This window comes from Pteropus alecto, unplaced genomic scaffold (assembly GCF_000325575.1).
Source record: "Pteropus alecto unplaced genomic scaffold, ASM32557v1 scaffold251, whole genome shotgun sequence".
NCBI classification, from domain to species: Eukaryota; Metazoa; Chordata; class Mammalia; order Chiroptera; family Pteropodidae; genus Pteropus; species Pteropus alecto.
This window is the reverse complement of record NW_006431048.1, coordinates 3,181,611-3,203,836: the sequence shown is the minus strand read 5'-3', so window position 1 is coordinate 3,203,836 and position 22,226 is coordinate 3,181,611. Positions and strand designations below refer to the sequence as shown.

The 22,226-nt window shown below is 35.5% G+C and overlaps 1 protein-coding gene across 2 annotated transcripts in view; it reads left to right on the top strand.

The window, feature by feature from the left end:
• Positions 1 to 22,226, top strand: part of HACD2 (3-hydroxyacyl-CoA dehydratase 2) — an 84,702-nt gene that overhangs the window by 41,855 nt on the left and 20,621 nt on the right. For both annotated transcript variants that reach the window (XM_025052100.1, XM_006905573.3), the window contains exon 4: positions 12,869 to 12,957. In XM_025052100.1, coding sequence (XP_024907868.1) covers positions 12,869 to 12,957 — 89 coding nt within the window. The remainder of the gene's footprint in view (positions 1 to 12,868; positions 12,958 to 22,226) is intronic.

Here is a 22,226-nt window from a genome sequence, read left to right as displayed (position 1 = left end):
TCATCAGTGGGACATCTTTCTCACCATGTCAAACTGGCTTCAGCTAGCAATACTTCATTAAATCCAAAAGGAAAAACCAGTTTCAATTTTGAAGAAAAAAATCCAGTTCTGAGAACTGTGAACATTTGTCTGTAATTTAAAACAAAACGAGGGCTAGTATTTCATGTTGCTTTATATACCCTTCTCATACAGATCCAAGGATGTAATTTTTCTAACTCAGGCAGGCATTGATACCGATAGATACTGTGCGCGGTGCTCTCCCTCCCTCCCTCTCTCTCCTCCTCCCCACCTACCTTCCTGTCCCTCTCCCTCTCCCACACCCCTAAACAACAAAAATCAGATCATGTCAAAGGGACAGCGAAGATTTTTGCTTATTTTATCATAACAAACTCATGAATTTAACATATTTGATGTGTTTCAGTCTATTGTAGCTCTTCTTTTTAATGCTCAAATTAGCCATCTTGGCTAGTGAGAGCATCTTTAGATTGTCTTCTAAGTGCTTTTTGATAGGACCCCAGTCATCTTTGATAACTTCCTTGCTTTCTGATATGATGTTTCAGGCTCATCTTGTATTCACTGATGTTTTAAAATTACTGAAAAATATCAAATTAGATATATCATCATGCCCTCTTTAGTGGAGAATGTTAAGATTGTTCCCATTTAAAAACATTATTAATAACTTTACAACCAATATCTCTGTTGATATAGAGACTTTTTGGTCTTTGGTTTATGCCCTTTGTGTACATTTTCACATTCAAATAGTATGAATATTCTTGTAGCTCTTCAAAATATTATCAAATTTAATTACAAAAAGATTGTGCCCATTTGCAAAATATGAGTATGGTGGTTTTAACATAATGCCAACATTCGGGTATTATGATTATTTTTAGTGTTTAGTAAGTCAGTTATATAAAATCATAGGTACTCTTATATTTTTGACTAATTATGAAATTGAATATAATTCTAAGTATCTGTTTATTGAGTTCATTTTTATGTGAATTTTCTATGCCCTTTGCTTATTTGCATGTTAAGGTCTTGATTTTTTTAAAAGACAAAAATAATTTGTGTTCTTTATATACTTTGAATGTTAACCTTTGTCATATTGGTTGCAAATATTTTAATTGTTATATGTATTGAATAATAATTAACCTTCTTCAAGAATTGAACTTGATCATTTAGATCTTTTCTAGCTCTGACAGCCAAGATTTTCTTAGCTAAAGATCACCATATTTAAATAGTCTTTGACTCTTTTAAATTAAATAGAGAATCTTTCCCATGGAAACCTTTCACAACCTTCTGGTAAAGTTAAACTTCATCTTCTTCATTTTCCTTCCCTGCCCTACATGGTTCGAACTCTGAGAAAGTACATGGTTTAGTAGAAGAAGTGTATTTCTTGGTTTGCTTAAGTGAAATTGTTTGTTTTTTAAGTCATAAGGGAATGACTCACCTCTCAACCTTGTCATTATTTCAAGTAAGTGACCATTGGATCAGGTTCAGCATTTTGAAAAAGCTTTACATTAAAGAATTTTCAGAAGTATATATTGAGACAGAATTTAATAAAGTTTTAAAACGCAGATACTAATAAAATGTTTTTTTATCCAGTATCCAGGGTACTTATGGGTTTTAACGCAACTTAGCAAAAACTGTAAATATGAGTTCAACTTTCAGTTTTATTTGGCCCTGACAGTTTTAGTAAATCTTTTTTTTTTTTTTTTTTTTTGAAGAAAAGCATATGGTGTAGTCTTGCTGGTGAAATATATATTGAACCATCCATATTGTAAGGTTGTAGTTAGCAGCCTGGTCTAAAACACCTGGAGTGCTGTGAGCAATAAAAATAATTGGTTGGCAGTTTATTGTTGGAATGCTAACTATAATATACAGATTTTAGTGATTTCCCATGACTTATAATTGAGTCATTGTGTCGTTTTAGAGAATAGTTTCTAATATTTTTATGTTTTTATCTTTGTAAAAATGTGACACCCTTTTATGTTATCTTCAGAAAGGTTGGAAATATGTCATTTTTCTTCATGTCTATATTTAGCTCTCATTCAGAGGTTAAGACTTTCAGTAACTTTATTCTTAAAGAGTAGAGTTCCCAAAAGTAAACAAACAAATTAAAAGTCTCTGGATATTCGATAAAGTTCTCAAAAAGCTCATTCCCTTCAGAGGCCTCTGGACCCTCCATGAGAGCTAATTTATTGTTACTTTTTACATGTAAGAACCTCAAGTGGAAAAGCAAGCTGCTAGTGGTGGACACTTTGACAGCTGGCCATCTGTAACAGAGGAATCTGTGGGGAAAACAAGAAAAAAGAAACCAAACATAACTGTATAAAGGATAGCCAGTAAGCCAGAAACTACTACTGTAGTCAGAAGCTACTTAATATATAGAGGCGTGTCTCAAAGAAAGCACGCACTGGTTCTATTTCTTTCATGTACACTGAATTATACAACTGACTGTTTTCTCTCATTATATTGATTGTAAAGGAGCTCAGGGCTAAGTTTGTGGTCTGCCCAAAATAAGTGCACAGGCCTTCTCTGCATCTATTTAGATATTAATATCTCTTTTTCTGCCCTTGTTGTCTCTATGCCCAGCTTCCTACTTTATATTTTTTATTATGTATCATAGTGCTTTTCCAGCTTTTCTCAAGTTCCCCTAATGTCTATGAAGAGTATAGTTCTACCCCAGGGGTTTAAGAGTAAACCCCTTGTCATAATGTGAAACATTTTTGGAGTCCTCTTTTTTATGTTTTAATGTAAAAATAGATTTCTCCTAAAATTTCAAGGAAACTTCATGAACATGCACTATGTATATATCCTGCAGCTTTAAATCCTCAGGTAGAATTGCTGTGTAGGGGTAAAATTCCAATGAAAAATTCCTTAAATTGTTCATATAGCACAATATGACTTAAAATCAACTCTCCTAAGTCTAGCACAGCCAGCTACTTTTTCCTCTAGTGTTGAAAGTTTTCACTCTTCCTTCATTTGGATACCAGATGAATTAATTGACTTGCATTTAGAGCCTGTGTTGGATGAATATTTTATTATCTTTAAAGAGTAAAATCACAGTCAGCATGATGAATGGCCAGGAGACCTACGACCACCACTCATACTGGCACACACATTCACAGTGTGCAATGCTGGGTAGAGTTGCCCACACACTCTTATTTTTCTACCTTATTTTCTTTCGGCTGAGTTCATGCAGTTGAGTTTAAATGGGATGCCACTAGATTAGACCCTGATGCACATCTTTGAGGTATGCATGCCCCATTTTGAGAAGCACCTTAGTATTTAAAGTTTTGTCACATAAAGGGAAAAAAACCTTAATTCTAATTGCACATTTTTTCCCACTGCTAGACACACAGAATATTGTTATACTTGTTTTCTTGTGTTTCTCTTTATATCCATTTCAAGGTAAAAAATAAGCATGAATGCACTTAGTAACACCGTCCTTTTAGCACAAAGAAAATGCAATGCCCCCTTATAGTTTAGTTTATCTTTTAGAAACGCCAACCTCATATCCAGAGCTTATGTATAAATGCCATAATTTTGCTCTTCATTTCAGTGTAGGGCATTAATTTCTTTTGTTAGAGCTCAATAAACTAAGTGTGATTATGTAAAATATATTGGAAATTGTTTTCTTGGCAGGGGGTGGGGCGGGGTGTTAAGTGCTACAACCTCAGGAGGCATATCCAGCTTTCTGTTTTCTGGAAAAAGAGAGGATTGCCCTCTGTCCTTTTTTTCTTTTCTTTTCTTTCATCCTTTTTTTTTTTTTTTTAAGCCAGTCATCTTTTCCTTGAATCCCATACTCCCACTCTTCTTATTTTGGCCAGAAATATTTTATTTCCCTGAGATTAGCTTATACTCTAAGAGAAAATATTTAAGACAATTCCTGTTTAAAATTAGAATTAGTTTAGTTTCAGAATTATCTTTTCGCTAGTGCCAAATGTTTAATTTCTTCTTAAGAATAATTATTTTATTAATTTTGAAATTATAATTCATGTTTTTTATAAGGAGTTCAAGCATTGTGGTAAAGTACAAAGGGTACAATTTTAAAGTGACTCCAAATTCTACCAGTAAAACTAATCTTCATTAATATTAGATAAACATCACTCAGAGTATTCTGTTCACTCTACATTAATACAAGAAAAGTATATAGATGAAAGAATTAAGATCTGTTGCTCATTCTATACATGCTATTTTTCATTAAATTTATAAAAAATAAATTATAAAACTTTTTTTACCATGAGATATAGATTATTTACTATAAAATCCGTTAAGTTTAACAGAAAGATGATGAAAAATTTAGATTAGAATTATATTTAGCTATATTTCAGTTTCAGGCAACACCTCTAATTCTGTTAAGGAAATTATTATTGTCACTCCTTACATCTCTTCTGTCCTGGCTTCCATTTTTTAATTGTTAATTTATTATTATGGTTTATAAGCATTGACACTGTGTCCTATGATCATAATTACCATAATTGTTAAGTCTTAGCATTATATTTGAGTGGATTCATTGCCTACCCTAGGCCCTTTTTACCATGACTTCTCCAATCCTGAATTCTTTATTTTGATTGATCTCTCATTTGACTGAATTTCTGACAGCATGTTTTTCAAGAATGTCAGTCGCATAGGCATTATATGATAATTTGTTTCATATTTAGGGATGTTTATTACCTTTTACCATTACACTAGAATAACATCTTGGCTGGGTATAATATTCTTGAACATACTTTCTTTCCCTCAGACCTTTGTAGTGTTGCTTCATTGTCTTCTGACTTTGGATGTTGCTGTGGAGAAATCTGAAGCCAGGCTGATTTTCTTACCACTTTGTAGGTAACTTGCTTTTTTTTCGTTTGGATCCATTAAGTATTATTGTTGTAATCAAGAACTTTCTCGGCTTTACTCATTCACTATCAGTTGTTTTCTGGAACACGATATATTCTTCTAGTACAAATTAGTTCTTTCATTTCTTGGATTATACCGTTGAATACATTTTCTGTTCCATCTATTGGGTTCTCTACTTCGGGGATAACAATTATCCCTGTGTTGAACTCTCTTTGTTTTCCATAATTATTATCTTCACTCTAGTTGCTTTAATCTTTACCTTTCCCCCTAGATGCACTGCATGCTTTATTTTTATTTATTTATTTTTTCCCTTGCATTCTGTTTGTATGGTTGCCATTCTTTTTCATCTTGTTAAAGCGCGAGTAGTCCTGTGGAGCCATTTTATTTGCTGTAATATAGATGTTACTGAATTCTCTCTGACTGCATTTCCGCAGTATTTAAGATTTAATTGTTTTCCACTCTGAGCTCCAGTTTAAGGATTGGAGTTTTCCTGTTTTATATATTTATTTTTCTGTACACTGAGAGCATGGAGATAGGGCTTAGGAGACTAGGTATTAAAACATAAAGCCTCAGTAATTAAAACAATGCATATATGTATTGATACAGAAAGATCATCAGGATATTTTTTAAAGGAAGAAAAGCAGACTGTAGAACAATGTGTATAAAAAGGTGCCATTATGTAAAAAAATTGGGGGGAAAGGATCTGTAAATATATCTGTATATTCACTTACATATTTATTGTTATATATCTAAACTGTATCTCTAGAATGATAGACAAGGAATTAATAATTGGTTTCCTGAGGGAAAGGCACCTGAATTGTAGTAGGATGAGATTGGGAGGGAGACTTTTCTCTGAATATCTTTATACTTTTTAAATTTTGAACAATATGAATGAATTACTTATTTAAAACATAGGAGCTCTCCCTTCTCTTTTGAGAATTCATGGCTCCATCCTGGATTCTTCAACCCTATAGAAAATATATCCCATTCCTATGGGGAACTTTGTACCAGTCCTCCAACTCATGGCGGGGCCTGAAGAGCCTGGCATCGATGAGGTGGCTCCCAGTTTGTCACTTCTCCCCACGGCCCCATCATTTTCCAGCCTCTATGTCTGACACACTGCAGGCAGATATTTTTGTTTCTCTCCAAATCTGGGCATGTTACTGAAAATTCTCAAGATTTTATCGATTCACCCATATCACTTTTGGGAGATGAGAACAGAGTAGGAGGAGTGCAATAATCTTTCCTTTCCTGATTAGCACTTTTAAAGTTGTACCCCATACCTTTTTGGTTGCCGCTGGTGATTTTTGTTATCATTTAATGTTACTTTTATTTCAGTGCATCTAGTATTTGGGTAGGAAAATTCTGATTTCACTTGCCATCATTTAGTTTAATTTCTTACACCAAGTTTATGTCTCCTACCTTTCTTTGGTCTGGTCTGTATTATCCATGTATTCCTTTATGATTGGCTCCTTCCCTGGTTGTGGGCTCCATCTAAACACTATCCTGCTCTGCTCCCAACATGTGTTGCCTTTCCTGTACCTAACTCTCAACCTGGTCTTTGTCATATGTAGCCAATCTCCCAACTCCACTAACCTAGCCCATCTGAGGGCTGCACTGTGCAGGGAGGATTTCCAGTGCTACCCGCTTTGCAGAGCTCAGCTGTTTTGGGAGTCCTCAGAGCACCCTGATTCTGGGCAAACAAGAAACCATTTGCCAGATCCCCTTTATCCAGCTTCCCGCACACAGACACACACACACATACGCCTGTATTTCTTTCATCTGCTAATGTTTTGCTTCAAAAGTTCATTGCCCTTTCAACATAAATTCCCATAATTATTTCCCAAGTTATAACCTTGTCTTGCCAAAGATTTACACTGCTGACAGAGATATCTTTCTGAAACCAAGGAGCAATTATGCCATTCCCTGTTTACAAATGTTTAGTAGCCTCGCATCACCTTCAGAAAAAAGTCCTAAAAATAAGAGCGATTGCATAGCAAATCGGTCACATCTTGAGAGTAAGTTCATGAGGGCAGGGACACTGTCTTTTTCACTGTTGTATCTCCAGCATGGAGAACAATACCTAGCACAAAGTAGGTACTCCAAAAATATATTATGAACTAAATTAATGAATAATAGATGCATCACAAGTCTTTTTTGGAATGAATTTTGATCTAGTGATAGCTTACCGATAAGATAGCAGGATTTCTTTTTGTCATCTGAAAGCAACAAATTTAAGTGATCAACAAAAAATCTGTGGTTTTTATAGTTTTAACATGCAATGTCATCGTGTTCAAATAAAGGGTAATGACGTAATAAAGGCAAACACAATGGAAGTGACTGCGAGAAGTCTAGTAAAGAAGGAGGATCTGATCTGTTTTATCAATCTATACTCCTCATTAACAAAGATTTGTGATAACTTACATACAAAATATAATAATTTAGTATGCTTCACATTTGGCTTGAAACTTTCTGACTACCAAATTGAAAAGGACTACTGAGTTATATAATTGCTCTCATTGGAGAGGAACAACTATTTCTTAACATTGAATTCGAAAACAAATTTCCCACTTGGCGGTTTATATAACAAGCATTGAATGATCGAGTGGATATTATACTGCATACCATTTCTACAGCAAATCAGGTAATAATTTTTTAATCGTTTCTTATAAAATCCACCTAATAATATTCAGTGATGTCAGTTCTGTTCAGAGCTAAGATAATATGGTCCATCTCTGTGGCCTTCTTTATTTGTCTGGCTTGACTCCAGGGTTGAACTTGGAGCTACTGGCCTTCAGATGGTCTTGCTTATATTAGGGTGCCTTCTTTCTGCTGACCTTTTGATTGGCCTGGTAGAGCAGATATTTTGAGATTGGACTGTGAAGCTAGGGCCTGAGCTGCTGTTCACCCTTGAGGTAGGTTCATTTGCCGTAGAAACTAAATGAGAATTGGTATGAATTACATCACTTGGGAGAAAACTCAGTTGCCTAACTAGGCAGGTTCCCTGGGTAGGAAATGCAGGAGCGCCTGCAGGCACAGCCAGAAACATCTCTGCATCTGTATCAAATTAGAAAGCATTGATCAGCTTTTTATCCCCCAGCTTATTAAGATGTAAATTTACTGTAGAGGGTGTACAAAAGCGGGTACATTTGTGTACTGCTAGGGGGAGTGTATATTGATACAGATTTTTGGGAAAGGAATTTGGCAATATATTTCAAGAGGCTTCAAGGCATTCATACCATTTGACCTAGTAGTTCTACTTCTGGGAACTGTCCCCAGGAAATAATCTTGTTTTTTTTGTTTGTTTTGTTTTTTGTATTTTTTTAAGGTCTAAGCCTCAAAAAAATTTAAGCGTTATTTCTAATACTTTATTACTTCATTTATCAAGAAATTGGAGCAGTTTATTCTCAGAAGGAGAATAGATAAACAAATGTATCCCAATCAAAGGAATATTATGGCTCGTTAAAATATTTTGAAGAATATGTTTTAAGAGAGAAAATAAAATGTTAAGTGAGAAAAGCAAAATACAAACAGTATAACAATAGAAATTGAATTGTATTTAAAAATATACTTAAGGAAGGATTAACATCATTAAAATGTACACACTGCCCAAAGCAATCTACAGATTCAGTGCAATCCCTGTCAAAATACCAATGACATTCTTCTCAGAACTAGAACAAATAATCTTAAAAATTATTTGGAACCACAAAAGACTCTGAATATCCAAAGCAGTTTTGAGAAAGAACAGCAAAATTGGAGGTATCGCATTCCCTGGTTTCAAACTATACTACAAAGCTATGATATGTAAAACAGTTTGGTACAGGCATAGAAATGGCACATAGATCAATGGAACAGGATAGAGAGCCCAGAAATAAACTCTCAGTTATACGGTCAATTAATCTATGACAAAAGGAGCAAGACTATACAATGGAAAAATGACAGTCTTTTCAATAAGTGGTGCTGTAAAAACTGGACAAATATATGCAAAAAATGAAACTGGAGCACTGTCTTACACCATATACAAAAATAAACTCAAAAAGATTAGACTTAAATGTAAGACCCCAAACCATAAAACTCATTGAAGAAAATGTAGGTAGTAAATTCTTTGACATCAGTTTTAGTAATATCTTTCTGAATGTGTCTCCTTGGGCAAGGGCAACAAAAGAAAAAATAAACAAATGGGACTACATCAAACTAAAAGCTTTCTGCACAACAAAAGAAACTGTCAACAAAACAAAAAGACAACCTACCAGATGGGAGAAGATGTTTGCAAATTAGATATCCAATAAGAGATTAATATCCAAAATATATAAGGAACTTATACAACTCAATATAAAAAAAAATAGTAATAACCCAACTAAAAATATGGACAGAGGACATGAATAGACGTTTCTCCAGAGAAGACATACAGATAGTCAGTAGACTTATGAAAAGATGTTCAGTATAACTAATCATCAGGAAAATGCAAATCAAAACTACATGAGATACCACTTCACACCTGTCAAAATCACTACTATCAAAAAGTCAACAAATAACAAGTGTTGATGGGATGTAAAGAAAAGAGAACTCTTGTGCACTGTTGGTGGGGTTGTAAATTGGTACAGCCCCTATGGAAAACAGTATGACAATTCCTCAAAAAATTAAAAATAGAACTACCATACAACCCAGCGATTCCACTTCTGGGTTTTATCCAAAGAAAACAAAAACATTAATTCAAAAAGATATATGCACCCCTGTTTATTGCAGCATTATTTACAATAGCCAAGATATGAAAGGAACTTAGGTGTCCAATAGATGAATGGATAAAGAAGAGTACATATATACAATAGAATGTTACTCATCAATGGAAAAGAATGAAATCTTGCCATTTGAGACATGGATGGACCTAGAGGGTGTTACGCTAAGTGAAATAAGTCAGAGAAAGACAAATACCATAGGATTTCACTTACATGTAGAATCTAAGACAAACAAAACAAAACAAAAACAGACTCATAGAAACAACAAATTGGTGGTTGCCAGAGGGGAGAGGGGTGAAGGATGGTTGAAACATAAAATAAAAATATACTTAAAAGAAAAGACTGATGAGAAATATACTAAAAGAGTAAATCTTTGTTTGGGTTACTAAAACTTATTTTTAAGAAAAAACAATCTTAGTATTTTTCTTTAGCACTTTTAAAAAGAAGACATGTAAATCTTCATAGTCCCCCTTTATAGTAGAGAAGGGATAAGTAATAAACGTGTTCAGCCACATTGCAATATTCATTTCTGAAATCTTCCAAATCCCTCAGTTAAAAGTTGTACTTACTAAGTATTCCAATTTTGGCAGTAGAAAAAAGTGCCCATAGATGAGAGTCTCTAAAATCTCAAATATTAAGTTATTATAATGCCTGGGCCTCTATTACAAGAAGCCCCATACCCATTAGCAGTCAGTCCCAGTTTCCCTCCTCACCTCCCAGCTCCAGGTAATCTTCTTTGTCTCTATAGTTAGCTGCCTATAGAGACGGAAAGTAGCTTTTTGTATAAATTGAATCATGAGACATGTAGTCTTTTTTCACCGGCTTCTTCACTCAGCATAGTATTTTCAGGGTTCATCAATACAGTAGTATGTAACAGTACTTCATTTCTTTTTATTTGTTATTCCTTTTTATTTTTATTTACTTTATTGCTACTGTTCCATTGTATAGCTATGCCACATTTTATTTATCTCTCCGTTGTTGGGCATTTTGGTAGTTTCTGTTTTTCGACTAATGTGAATACCACTATGAACATTCATGTACAAATTTTTGTATGGCATATGTTTTCATTTCTCTTGGGTACATATACACCTAGGAGTAGAATTGCTGGGTCATATGGTAGTTATGTATTTAACATTTTGAGGCACTGCCAGACTTTTCCAGAGTGACTGTACCATTTTATAATCCCATCAGCAGTATATGAGGGTTCCAATGTCACCACCTCTCATCAACACTTGTTATTGTCTGTCTTTTTAATTATAGCAATCCTGCTGGGTATGAAAGATATGTCATTATGGTTTTGATTTGCATTTCTTTGATGACTGATGATGTTGAGCATCTTTTCTGATGATGTTTACTGGCATTTGCATATCTCCTTTGGAGAAATCTCTATTCAAATCCTTTGCCATTTTTTAATTGTTTTTTTGTCTTTTATTAAATTGTAAGAATTCTTTATATATTTTAGCTATGTTCTTTATTATATATGATTTGCACATGTTTTCTCCTATCTCTGGATTGTCTCTTCACTTTCTTGATGGTGTCCTTTGAAGCAAATAAGTTTATTTTTGATGAAGTCCGATCTCTATTTTTTTGTGCTTCTAGTGTCATATCTAATAAACTACTGCCTAATCCAAGGTCACAAAGATTTACATTTATTGTCTTAACTCATATATTTAGAACTTTCATCCACTTTGAGTTAATTTTTGTATATGGTGTAAGGAAGTGTTCTAATTCTGTTCTTTTGCATGTGGCGATCCAGTTGTCTCAGCACCATTTGTTGAAAAGACAATCACTTTTCCATTGAAATTTCTTAGCACCCTTGTTGAAAATCATGTAACTATAAATGTGAGAGTTTATTTCTGGCTTGCAACTCTATTTCATTGACCTACATGGCCATACATTTATATTTGTCTTTCATTCGTTCTACAAAGATTTATTGAGCATCTTTATATGCTAAGCATTGTTCAACATATTTATGTTACCTACTTTTGGGAACTGAACCATCCCTCTTGAAGCCCAAATCTTCTTTGAGAAACTCATTCTAACAGAATGTAGCATCTCTTTTTCCTAATGAAGTATGAAGTGATTTCCTTTTATAGCCAAACCTGTAGAGGCAATTTTATCTCTCTAATTTGTACACAGTCTTTTGGCAAGTTGTAATTTGTCCAGCTATATAATTGTTCAGAAGAGTGCATTTTTGAAGGTTTGGAAGAAGAAAATTGGTCAGGGTTAGTCCAGTGAATGTATTAAAGATGAGGTTAGTTTTAAAGTGGAAAAAGAATCTGTGACTGTGATGAGAGGTTCCTGGCAGGTGTAGAGTGTCTCACGTGTGCAACTTGAGATGTTTAGGGTGTTGATAAGTCTAGTTGCTGGCAGCAGTATGGCCAGAGAGAAATGGCGGGATGGGGTCTGCAGATTGGACACCCATAATTCTGCTTTCCGATTTTATTTTAGTAGCAGTTCCTTGCCAGTGTAAAGTTACGAAGAGAAAATGATGTTTACAGATCATGGCTTATTGCTGGGTTTAAAATGACCTGAAGGAGGCAAGAATTTCATATAATAGTGGTGGCAGCTAGTCTCTAGGTAGAGATTGTGGTTTAGGAATTGAAGGGAGAGGCCAAAGAAATGTAAACTTAGCAGAATTTGATGATTACATAAAATAAATAATTAAAGATGATTCCAGTGTTATAACTTAAGAACATTGGAAGGATAATTGTACCAGTGCTTACTGTAATGAACAAGGTGAGAAGAAATGGTTTACGAAGATAATAAACTTTGGTTTTGCTATGCTTATTGGCAAAATCTTCAAATGACTGTAAGATACCAACTTAACCATTAGATAGTATATTAAGTCTGATATACAGGAGCTTCCAACAGCCATTAGAGACAAATACAATTGACTTCCCTTCCATAGATGCCTATTCATTTTTGAAACCTATATTGTAAAATGAACTTTGATTGTCTAATTTTAAAAGTTAAGCAGTGGTTTTATTTTCTCTACCAATATAAGTGTAAAAAATATTTTACTTGGTCATTGATTTTTGGAAGGCTTAAGAAGGGTACTAGATTCCATAACTTGTTATTGCCATTAAACAATATTATTGTTTTGAGGAAAAAGTTTTAATATTTACTACATTGAAAAACATAGTCTTTATAGAAATATAGAGAAGTTTCAGTTGCTCAAGATGGTTTTGTGTCTAAACATTAAAATTTGCATGTTTTAGAAAATCTATTTCATGTTGAAACAATACAGTACATTTATTTACCCATCCTAAAATTTCTTTCAGGAATTGTTCCATCTTCTGTTGTCCTGACTTCTTTTCAGGTGATGTCAAGAGTTTTTCTAATATGGGCAGTAACACATAGCGTCAAAGAGGTAAGTGTTTTTATAGACTAAAATAATATCAGCACTAACAAATGTTAATCACTTTTTCTTTCTCACATGCGTGCTATAGCTAAAGATGGAACTTCGTATCACATCAATATAGCCCAGATAAAATTCATATTCACTGTAGGAACTGGGTTATTAGTGCATAACTTACCCCAGGTGTGCAGTGTTGTTAACGAGAAGACTGGTTAGATGATAAGGTCCTGCAGTCTCAGTTCCCGTGGAGATTGGGATGTGGTCTGCAGCTCAGTTTTGTTTTTCCGGTATCTTGTTTGTATCCAGCATACTAAACTCTGGACAGCTGCATCCATATAGTGGAACCATTTTTGGGAGTAGGGGACATTAATTGATTCCCAGAACAGCCTGATCTTTATAAGACCAAGAGAAACAAATTTGTCTCTAGCCAGTCCATCAGGAGTAGTGGAATTCCCAAATGTACTGAGTCTGGTAGATCTGGGAGGTGAGCGCTCTGCTGGGGGCTTAGGTGGTAGATACCCAGGCCCAGGAGTACTCCTTATAAGAACCAGGGGAAGAAAACCATCATTGCCTTGGGTGTGAATTCACAACAGAGCTTTCATTTTCTGATATTGGGGAACGAGGTGGTTTTCTTTTATGTTTTTTTGTTTTTTAAAGGTTGTTTACTTCTTGCTAATGTTACCTTAAGGTAAAATGCCTGTAGCCACCGCGAGGATTCATTTTTCAGTTTTTCAGTCCCAGTAACCTATCACCAGCATTGTTGGATTCTTTGGGGTTCATAAAATGCGCTTATCCATTAGCATTATTCTGGTGTTTTCTTTGTTCTGTATTCTTCCAAAATCTTTGTCAAAACATTTTGTTTTTTAAGATTTATTTTGACAGTTTCATTCATATTTAAACTAATGAGTTTTTTTAACTTTTTATTGTCTTATGATATATACAGAAAAATGCACATAGCTAATGAGTTTTTAACCAAAGTTTATTAAGCTATTTTTGTTATATTCATATGGAATTTATAGATGCACAGGCTCTTTTTTAAAGCGCTCTCACTCCTTGAAGATGTCTGAACTTTCTATTCAGGAGGAATATAAAACAATCACTTCCTTTTTCAGTATTCATATTTCTTTAAAAATAAAAAATTTTTTTTAAAAAGGCAAGTAAATCCTAATGTAGCATATTGCCCTTTGTTCTCACTTTTGCTTGTGGAGTAAAGAAAAGTTACTTTACTTATATACCATATAACCTCTTCATTTCTTTCTACACATCATCATTTATCCTATATTTCTTCCTCCAGTACTTTCGTGTGTATACTATTTCTTTTTCATTTTAAAAACAAATCATAATTTTAACTTCCCAATAGTCTCAAGTGACCTATTTCTTTCTCATGGTGACTCATTTGCATTCTTAAAGAGGTAATTATGTACTTTCAATAATTAAATGTTAGGTACATAAAGGCAGCATGCTGTCGACTATAGACTGTTTAATCATTTTGCCAGTACAGACAGATATTAATTGTCCGTCCAGGTGCTAGTGCTCCAGCTGATGGATTATTCATGGCCTCTGCTTCACCTCTTCTGTTTCAGTGACCACTCCTCTGCTATTGGCCCTTCTGGCAAACAGGGTAGCATATAAATCAAAAATGCTTACAATTCAAGTCAAGCAATTCTCTTAGCCATATTACTGTTAGCAGCATTTGCCAGGATTTCCTGAACAAATCATTAAGAATGTTTAGCTTAAAAAGCTATTAAATATCTCTTCGGATTACAGGTACATGGACTCTCGCCATTGTTCTCAATAACCGCACTGCCTGACAGATAGGTAGATTTGACATTTAGCAGATAGTTTTACATATAGTGTCATATTTGAGCTGTACAGTAATTTAAGTTATATACTTGTTACATGTGCATATTCAAAATTGTTTCTCTGTAACCAAACTTACCCAGTTTATACTATCATTAGGGTATCATTTTCTTAATGTGGTACAGTAAATTTTGTCTTTCTGTCACTCATTACGTATACCTGTTTGATGGGTTGACTTATTCCTGTCTCCAGTGAGTAGGATTCAATGTTTCTACTGTTCAAAGATCACAGTTCTTTTCTTCTTGTTTTCTTTTTCTTTGAACAAAACTCATTCATCATTTTGTTTATAGCTCTCCACCCTGAATTGTTGCTGTGACATTTCAGAAGCCAGTTGGCTGTCTGTCACCTGTTTCTCAGCCCCTTCTCTTGGCCAAATGCTATTTTCCTATCTTAGAGTTTCATATTACCTATAAGTCAGTTTGTTCTGTACAAAATTACACATGACTTCCCTACTAAACTTCTGTTCTTTTGTTTCCTAAAACATCTTTAAAATCTTTATTTTCCTTATATTTAGCTGTTTACTTCAGTAGTGAGAACCATATAACTGCTGATGCATAAGGAAATTGACCTCAGAGATAACTGCTTACTAAAATATATTTCACTTTCTCATAGTAATGTTCAAATTCTTATCATACTATTGTAGTTCCATTCTCAGTTTCTTTTTACATCACATTCACCTCTAAAGTGGATAAGAACTTTTCGTGTTCACAGCATTACATTTGGGTGTGGACTCTTGCTCCACCCTTTCTGAGCAGCTCATATTCTCCATGCTCATTCCCTTGTTTTTCTGAAGTTGTACCTGATATGCTAAGGTATAGCTTACATACCTTTTAGGACTATACTTTTTCATATTTGAGGTATAGTTCCTTTTAAGAGGCCCTCCTCACTTGTCATTTTAATTCTCTACCCTATGGAATGCTAGTCTCATAAATGTTGCCATGTACATTGTAGAACTAAAAGGTGATCAGATGATTTTCTTTGATGACATGTAGGGATGTACTTATCAGCTGGTGTGACGCCTTGATTGGCAAGATATCAAAGAAAAAATTGTCATTTCTATGTTCAAAAGCTTTTTCCTGACCTTACATAGCAAATAACCTTCCTATTTTTTTCCTTTTAAAGAGACCATATATATGAGCAAAGTAAAGCTCCTGACAAAAACAACAAACTCAGGTGGGAGGTAGGGCCTGGGGGATACAGGAAGAAATCAACAATCTGAGCTGACCTCTTTCCATTTTCCCACCTGTCTCCCAGACCTGAACTGGCTCCTCCCCATCTCTTAACTGAGCTGGTGACTACTGCTGCCACCGTGGGCCTCCCCAGGCGTTTGCTCCTCTCACCCTCTGTTTGGGTCTGTTCTTTCTCTTCACATTAAAGTGAAACAAGATTGGCATCTTAAAAAGTGAACTGCGGTTGGAAATGCCACCTTCCATCCCTTACTATTACTCTTCTTTCGAAAAAAGACAGGTTCACAGGGCACATGTCCTTCTTTGTCCAAAAGTAGCTCAGCTGATCCCCATGTTTTTGGACACACAAGTAGGCCACTGTTCCTTTTCCTGGCCCACCCTTTTTTGAAGAAGCTACCCCAAATTTTCTACTGAGTTCTTAGTATAAGATCAGAAGTCCCCAGTCATCTCCATGGGCAGTAGTTGAGAAAGAAGTTACACATGACTTCCCTACTAAACTTCTGTTCTTTTGTTTCCTAAAACATCTTTAAAATCTTTATTTTCCTTATATTTAGCTGTTTAATTCAGTAGACATGTTCCACATGCATATGAGATGTGATTCTCTAGTCAGATCACAGAGTCTCACTGTGGCATTAGCCTAAGTGCAATGGATACTGTCTGTACTTTACTAGGGGTAATTTGCATGAAATAGAACTACACTCTGACGTCCTGAGCCTTCTCTCCTTTCTCATCCTTTGCCACCATTGGAGAAAGGGATGTTTTCCCGCATTCCTCTGGAATGTTCTGTGAGTTCTTCTGATTTCACCAGTCAGCTGTTTCCCACATCTTTTTGGCGTGCTACTAGGCTTTGTGACACTTAATCTGCCATTCTTGCCAACCTCTCAGCAGGATGCTTACAAAAAGCTTGTAATCGGTGTTTAAGAAAGTCAGTAATCTCCAGGGTTTTTTTTTTTATATCATTATGCTGGTTTTTGTTTTGTTCGCATTATAGTTCACAGAGAGTTCTATTAAAATATATGATGATCATTCACTCTTGAGGTAGGTTGTAGCCTCCTCCATTTAGAGTTTGGAAGCTTGCGTTTGGAGAGGCAGAGTGACTGTCACACACCCAAGAAATGGCAGAGTTGACTTCCCACTGCATCAGAGTTTCCATCTCACCCTTTGGAAATGTAATATAAACATATCCTTATTTTCATGTGCTAACCGTGCTTTCTCTATCCCGTGTGGAGTTGAAAATCCGCCTCAGATCCAGAAGCACTTTTCCTCTTCAGCAGCTCTGCGTTCCACATGCATGTGAGATGTGATTCTCTAGTCAGATCATTTATACATGAAATGAGCACAGCAGCCATGGGCCCTTGGCGCACATCTGCAGTACTCCGCCTGTTTGCTTCTCTCGTTTTTTAGTGATCAGGTGGCTCTGTGACGGATCCCTCCAGTTAATTGGCCTTTTTCCATGGAAGTTCCAAGACTGGTTTTCATATTGGAGTTTATGGACTACTTGGAACAGATTTACCCAGAAAGCTTACTTAAAATGCACATTCCAGATCCCACCCCACACTTGGCAGTGGAACCAAAGAATCACGATTGTTATTAAGCTCCTTAGCTAATTTTATGAATTCTAAGGTTTGAGAAATGCTCTAAGATACTATATATGTTGTGCTGTAACTTTTATTTGACCTTTTTCTTTTCTTGATTTTACTTCACATTTCTAGTCTTTCCCATCTGTAAAATGGTATTACTAATACCCGCCTTTCTTATGTCATAGAGTTTTTGTGAAGATTAGGTGAGAAGAATATATGAAAACAGTAATTTTTGCCAAGCAGCTTCTGAAATCCCTTAAAAAGCAGTTTGACTTCAGAAGAAATGCTAGTTCCTTTATAGAGGGAACAAAGTTTATTTCTTCTTTTCCTTTTTTTTTTTTTTTACCCTCGTGGATGCCAAAATACTAAGTAAAGTAATATCCTAACTCCCACATTCCTGTTCCTGTTTTCGCTGCATTGCAGGCTTTTCTCCGCTGAGTCCTCCAGCTGAGTTCACAGTGTGCTCATGCTCTTGCCACCTCTTGAGGCTGCTTCTCTTGTTAGCATATTCCCTATGGCTGCACACATTTCTTGTCCCTAATAGTTATCCATGAGCATGTGTTTCAGCAAGGCAGGAAGGGTATCTTATCCTCATCAATCAGATGAGGAGCTGGAACGCTGTGTCTGGGGCACATCATCCCTCCTCAGGTAACACTTAGACCAGAAGTCATGCCACTCTTGTCTTCTAGGCCACTGCCCTTTCCACAGTGACATTCTATCTTAATTAGCAAAGGCCAGTAGGATACATTCAGTATCTTTTGGCCCCCTTGAATGCTAAATATCTAAAATCTCCACTCTATTTCATATATTCCCTTACTTTCTATTTTAAATATTTCTGTAGGTGGATTTGCATCACCTTCACTTTTAAAATTAGCACCTCTCCTAAAGGTAGAAAATCTCATTATCTGATTGTTAATCAGACACTGTCAAACTTTAGACAACTCCTAGGCAAAGGCCTCAGTACTTTACTACCACTTTCCACATCTGTTAATAATGGACACTTAAAGATAGTGTTACTTTTCACATAGCTAGGTGGTTCATTTTGCCATTGCATATGTTTAGCATAGGTGATTTTGGAAAAATCAGAGAACCTATTTTTCTCTCACTGGTTTCCTGTCTGTTCCTTACCAACATTTTGAAAAACAAAAACAATAAACCTTAAAAACCATGCAAGCCAATATTACAACTTCTTTCTACAGAATGTAGCCCCCTTTGTCAGTTAATAGTTGCCTAGGTTCAAGCTTGACAAAATCAGGAAATTGGTTTCATTTGTCTTTAATGTTAATCTTTGTCTCTTCCTCCTGGTGGTGACCGTGCCCCACAAATATCCCTCACTGAAGCTTCTTAGAACCTTTTCTTTTGCTCTTTCATCCCAAAGACAATATCTGACATCCACCATTCTGGTTGTCAATTCCGTTATGAGAGAGAACAGTTATACTCAACACACTCCCTAGAAGGCTGCACAGTTATCATCATTTGGGGGTGTCTCACTCAGGGAAAGGTGAGCCAGGGCCAGACCTGCCCGACCCTACCCCATTTTAGACTGTCCTAACAGTCGCCCAGTCCCTTTAGGCTTGAGCACTATTGGATTCTGTTCTCTCTGCTCCAGAACTTTTAGATCTTAGGTTTTCCGGTGCATTTTATAGTTCAGTTAGTAGTCTTTAAAATATTATTCTAATACCTCACCCCACCCCACCACACACACTATTTAGTTGATGTTCTGGATGCATCAGTGGGGTCTCCTACATTACTCTTTTTTTTTTTCCTCCTATTTTTTTATAGTGAAATTTTTGACAAAGAAGTTTATTGTTGGATCTCATCCTTTTTAAGTATAAGATTCTATCCTATTATGTAGTATCTTTATGTATTACTGATACTTACAAATAGTAGAGAATCTGTTTAGAGCCAGATCTGGTTACTTGCAGTCCTGAGATTAACAAAGATGCTTGACTTTTGGTATTATAAAACTGTCATGGAAAAGGAATGAGAGTGAAGGAAGAAAACAATTTTTACCTTGGGTGTGAAATAGTTTTTCAAATAAGTGCATGATATTTACAGACTGGGAGCCTAAGTGGTTTCAGCTTTGGTTATATGTCATCAACTTGAATTCAAGAATAACACGGGCAAGGAAAGTGCTACGTCACAAAACTATGCTGTCAAGTCGTGTTGTCAGTGCTGAGTTTAACAGTAAGTGAATTCTGGCATTCAAACCAGTTTTCATCCATGGTTTGAAAGTGGAATGGATGAAGATGCTTATTTAGGCTGTTTATTTCAAGCCAAAAAAAAACAACTTTGCGGTACTATATAGTGATGACACATGTTGCTTCACCAACATTTTTCTTTTGGGTATTTCTTCTCCCAGCATGGTCCAGTAGAACTTTCTACAGTGGTGGAAATGTTCTGTGTCTGTGCTGTTCAGTACGGTAGCTGTTAGCTATATGTGAACACATATTAAACCCCTGAAATGAGGTTAGTGTGATTGAGGAACTGAACTTTAATTTTATTTCATTTTATTTTATTTTTTTAAATTTATTTTTAAATTTTATTTTATTTTAAATAGCCACATGTTACTGGAGGTTACCTTATTGGACAGTGTGGCTATAAATGTTCAGTGTTCATTGTAATATTTATCATTCTCTTGATTTCAGTCAATTAAGTTTTCATATATTTGATCTCAAATGTACATGACTGTATGGTTTTTTAAAAACCAAATAGTCAAAGCAACTTTATATGGTATACTTGGTATGCTATGTTGCTTAAATCCAGGTTTGTTTTTTTTTAAGTTCTGTAGATTAAATCATTATAAAAATCGTAATTGCAGGTGTGGGAAACAGTGTGGATGATATTCTCATCTGCTGCAGTGGTAGCTGTTGATCAGCAAATGAGGCTGGAGACCATACGCCACCGCCTTTCAGAGGCCTGCAGCTGGGCCTCTGCAGTGGATTCACCCAGGTTTGCCCTGTTGAAAACCATTTCACAGGGCCTTTTTCTCCTGTTTGAGTTAAAAGGTGCCATAGAAGAATAGTCAACATTATTATCCTAATGAGCTCAGAGATTCTCATTTCACACAGTAAAAATAAGAAGATTGTCATGCATCGTGAACATTGCTAAAATATGTCAGCAAAGTCAAAGAAAGTTAAAAATGATGACCTATAAACTGCTTTAAACAGGTGTGCTCCATAGTACAATGAATGGCATTTTTAAAGCATTTATTAATATTCATTTGAAAACTTTTAATATGTAGGAGGAGCAACTATCTCTTAAATTGCCTGTTCTTTTTGCCAAATTGGTCCTTTATATACTGTAGCTTTTTCAATATAACCTTTATTTTAAAACGTGAATATGGAATATCAGATAGTTTAATTAAAAATATTTTAATTGACAAGAATACCAATATATTCACCCTCCTTGCAGTTGGCCCGCACAGTGAATATAGCTGGTAACTGGTTTTCTTGGGAATCTTGAAGGAATCATCCCCTTCCCCCTGCTCCTGTTCAATATATAAAGTATGCTTTAGTTTCTTTGAGGAAGAAGGTTCAAAAACCTTTTTTACTTACCCATATCAAGCCCTATAAGTCAGGAAGCTTTTCATTACAAGCTATGATACGTAGAGATAAAATAAAGCATATTACTAAGCTGTCTACCTTTTCCAGAGGGAGGATCCTTTTCAAGTCTGAAGTGAAACCCTGGTGCACTTCTGGAATTTGTAAGATGTGACTTGGTATTCATGTGTGGATGCATGCTGAGAGTAAGCTTTGCGTTTCTAAAATGCATTAGAGTGGGGGAAACTAATTATTGGGCTTCATGCATTAAAGACTTAACTCATTTTCTTCGGATTGCCACCATAAACGTTTGTTTTTAACAAGATGAGTTTTGGCATCTTCTTTTTACCTTACTTTGCTCTGGCAAAAAAATACTGGAATAACCAAAAACTTGAAAATTTGCACATCTCTTTTGCCTTCTACATTGGTACTGTCTTGTTAGGTTAGGTTGAAAAAATCTTTTGTTGAGGTCATTGCTTCAAAGAAAAGTATGTTATCAACTGGCTGCAGATGCCTATCCCTCAGGTGGGTTTTTTGAGAAAGTTCAAGAAACATACAGTGACTGGAGGGTATAAGTGCCATTTCACAAGAGTGGTAGTGCTTCCTTAGCTAGTGATTGCTGACTGGGTCTGGGGTTATGAAGTCAGAATTTTTAAAGAAAAGGCAGAAATCCAGATGATTTTTTTTTTAATGTGGAATCTCCCAATTTTAAAAACTGGCTCAGATATTTTTAAAACACTGTACAAGCCCAAACAGAATATCTGTGCAGCAGGACCATGGGCCACTGTTTTAATACTTCTGCTCCAGGAGATGATATTCATAGCCTTTATTTTTATTTTCTTGTTGAAATCATTGCAATTATTAAACTGTCATAGAACAAAAATAACCTTGACATTTCACAATATATAGCCAATTTCATGTTCTTTAGACACATAAGTTACATTTCTGACAGTGATCCATCCTTTACCCTCTAGAGTATTGCTGGGCACATTGAGATATACTGCATTTGGAGGTTTGGGAGAAGCCTCACCCCTGGGACCACAGTGACCTACTGCTGTGGTCCTAGACTGGATTAGAAAAATGATCAAGGCTGGGACTAAATGTGACCCCAT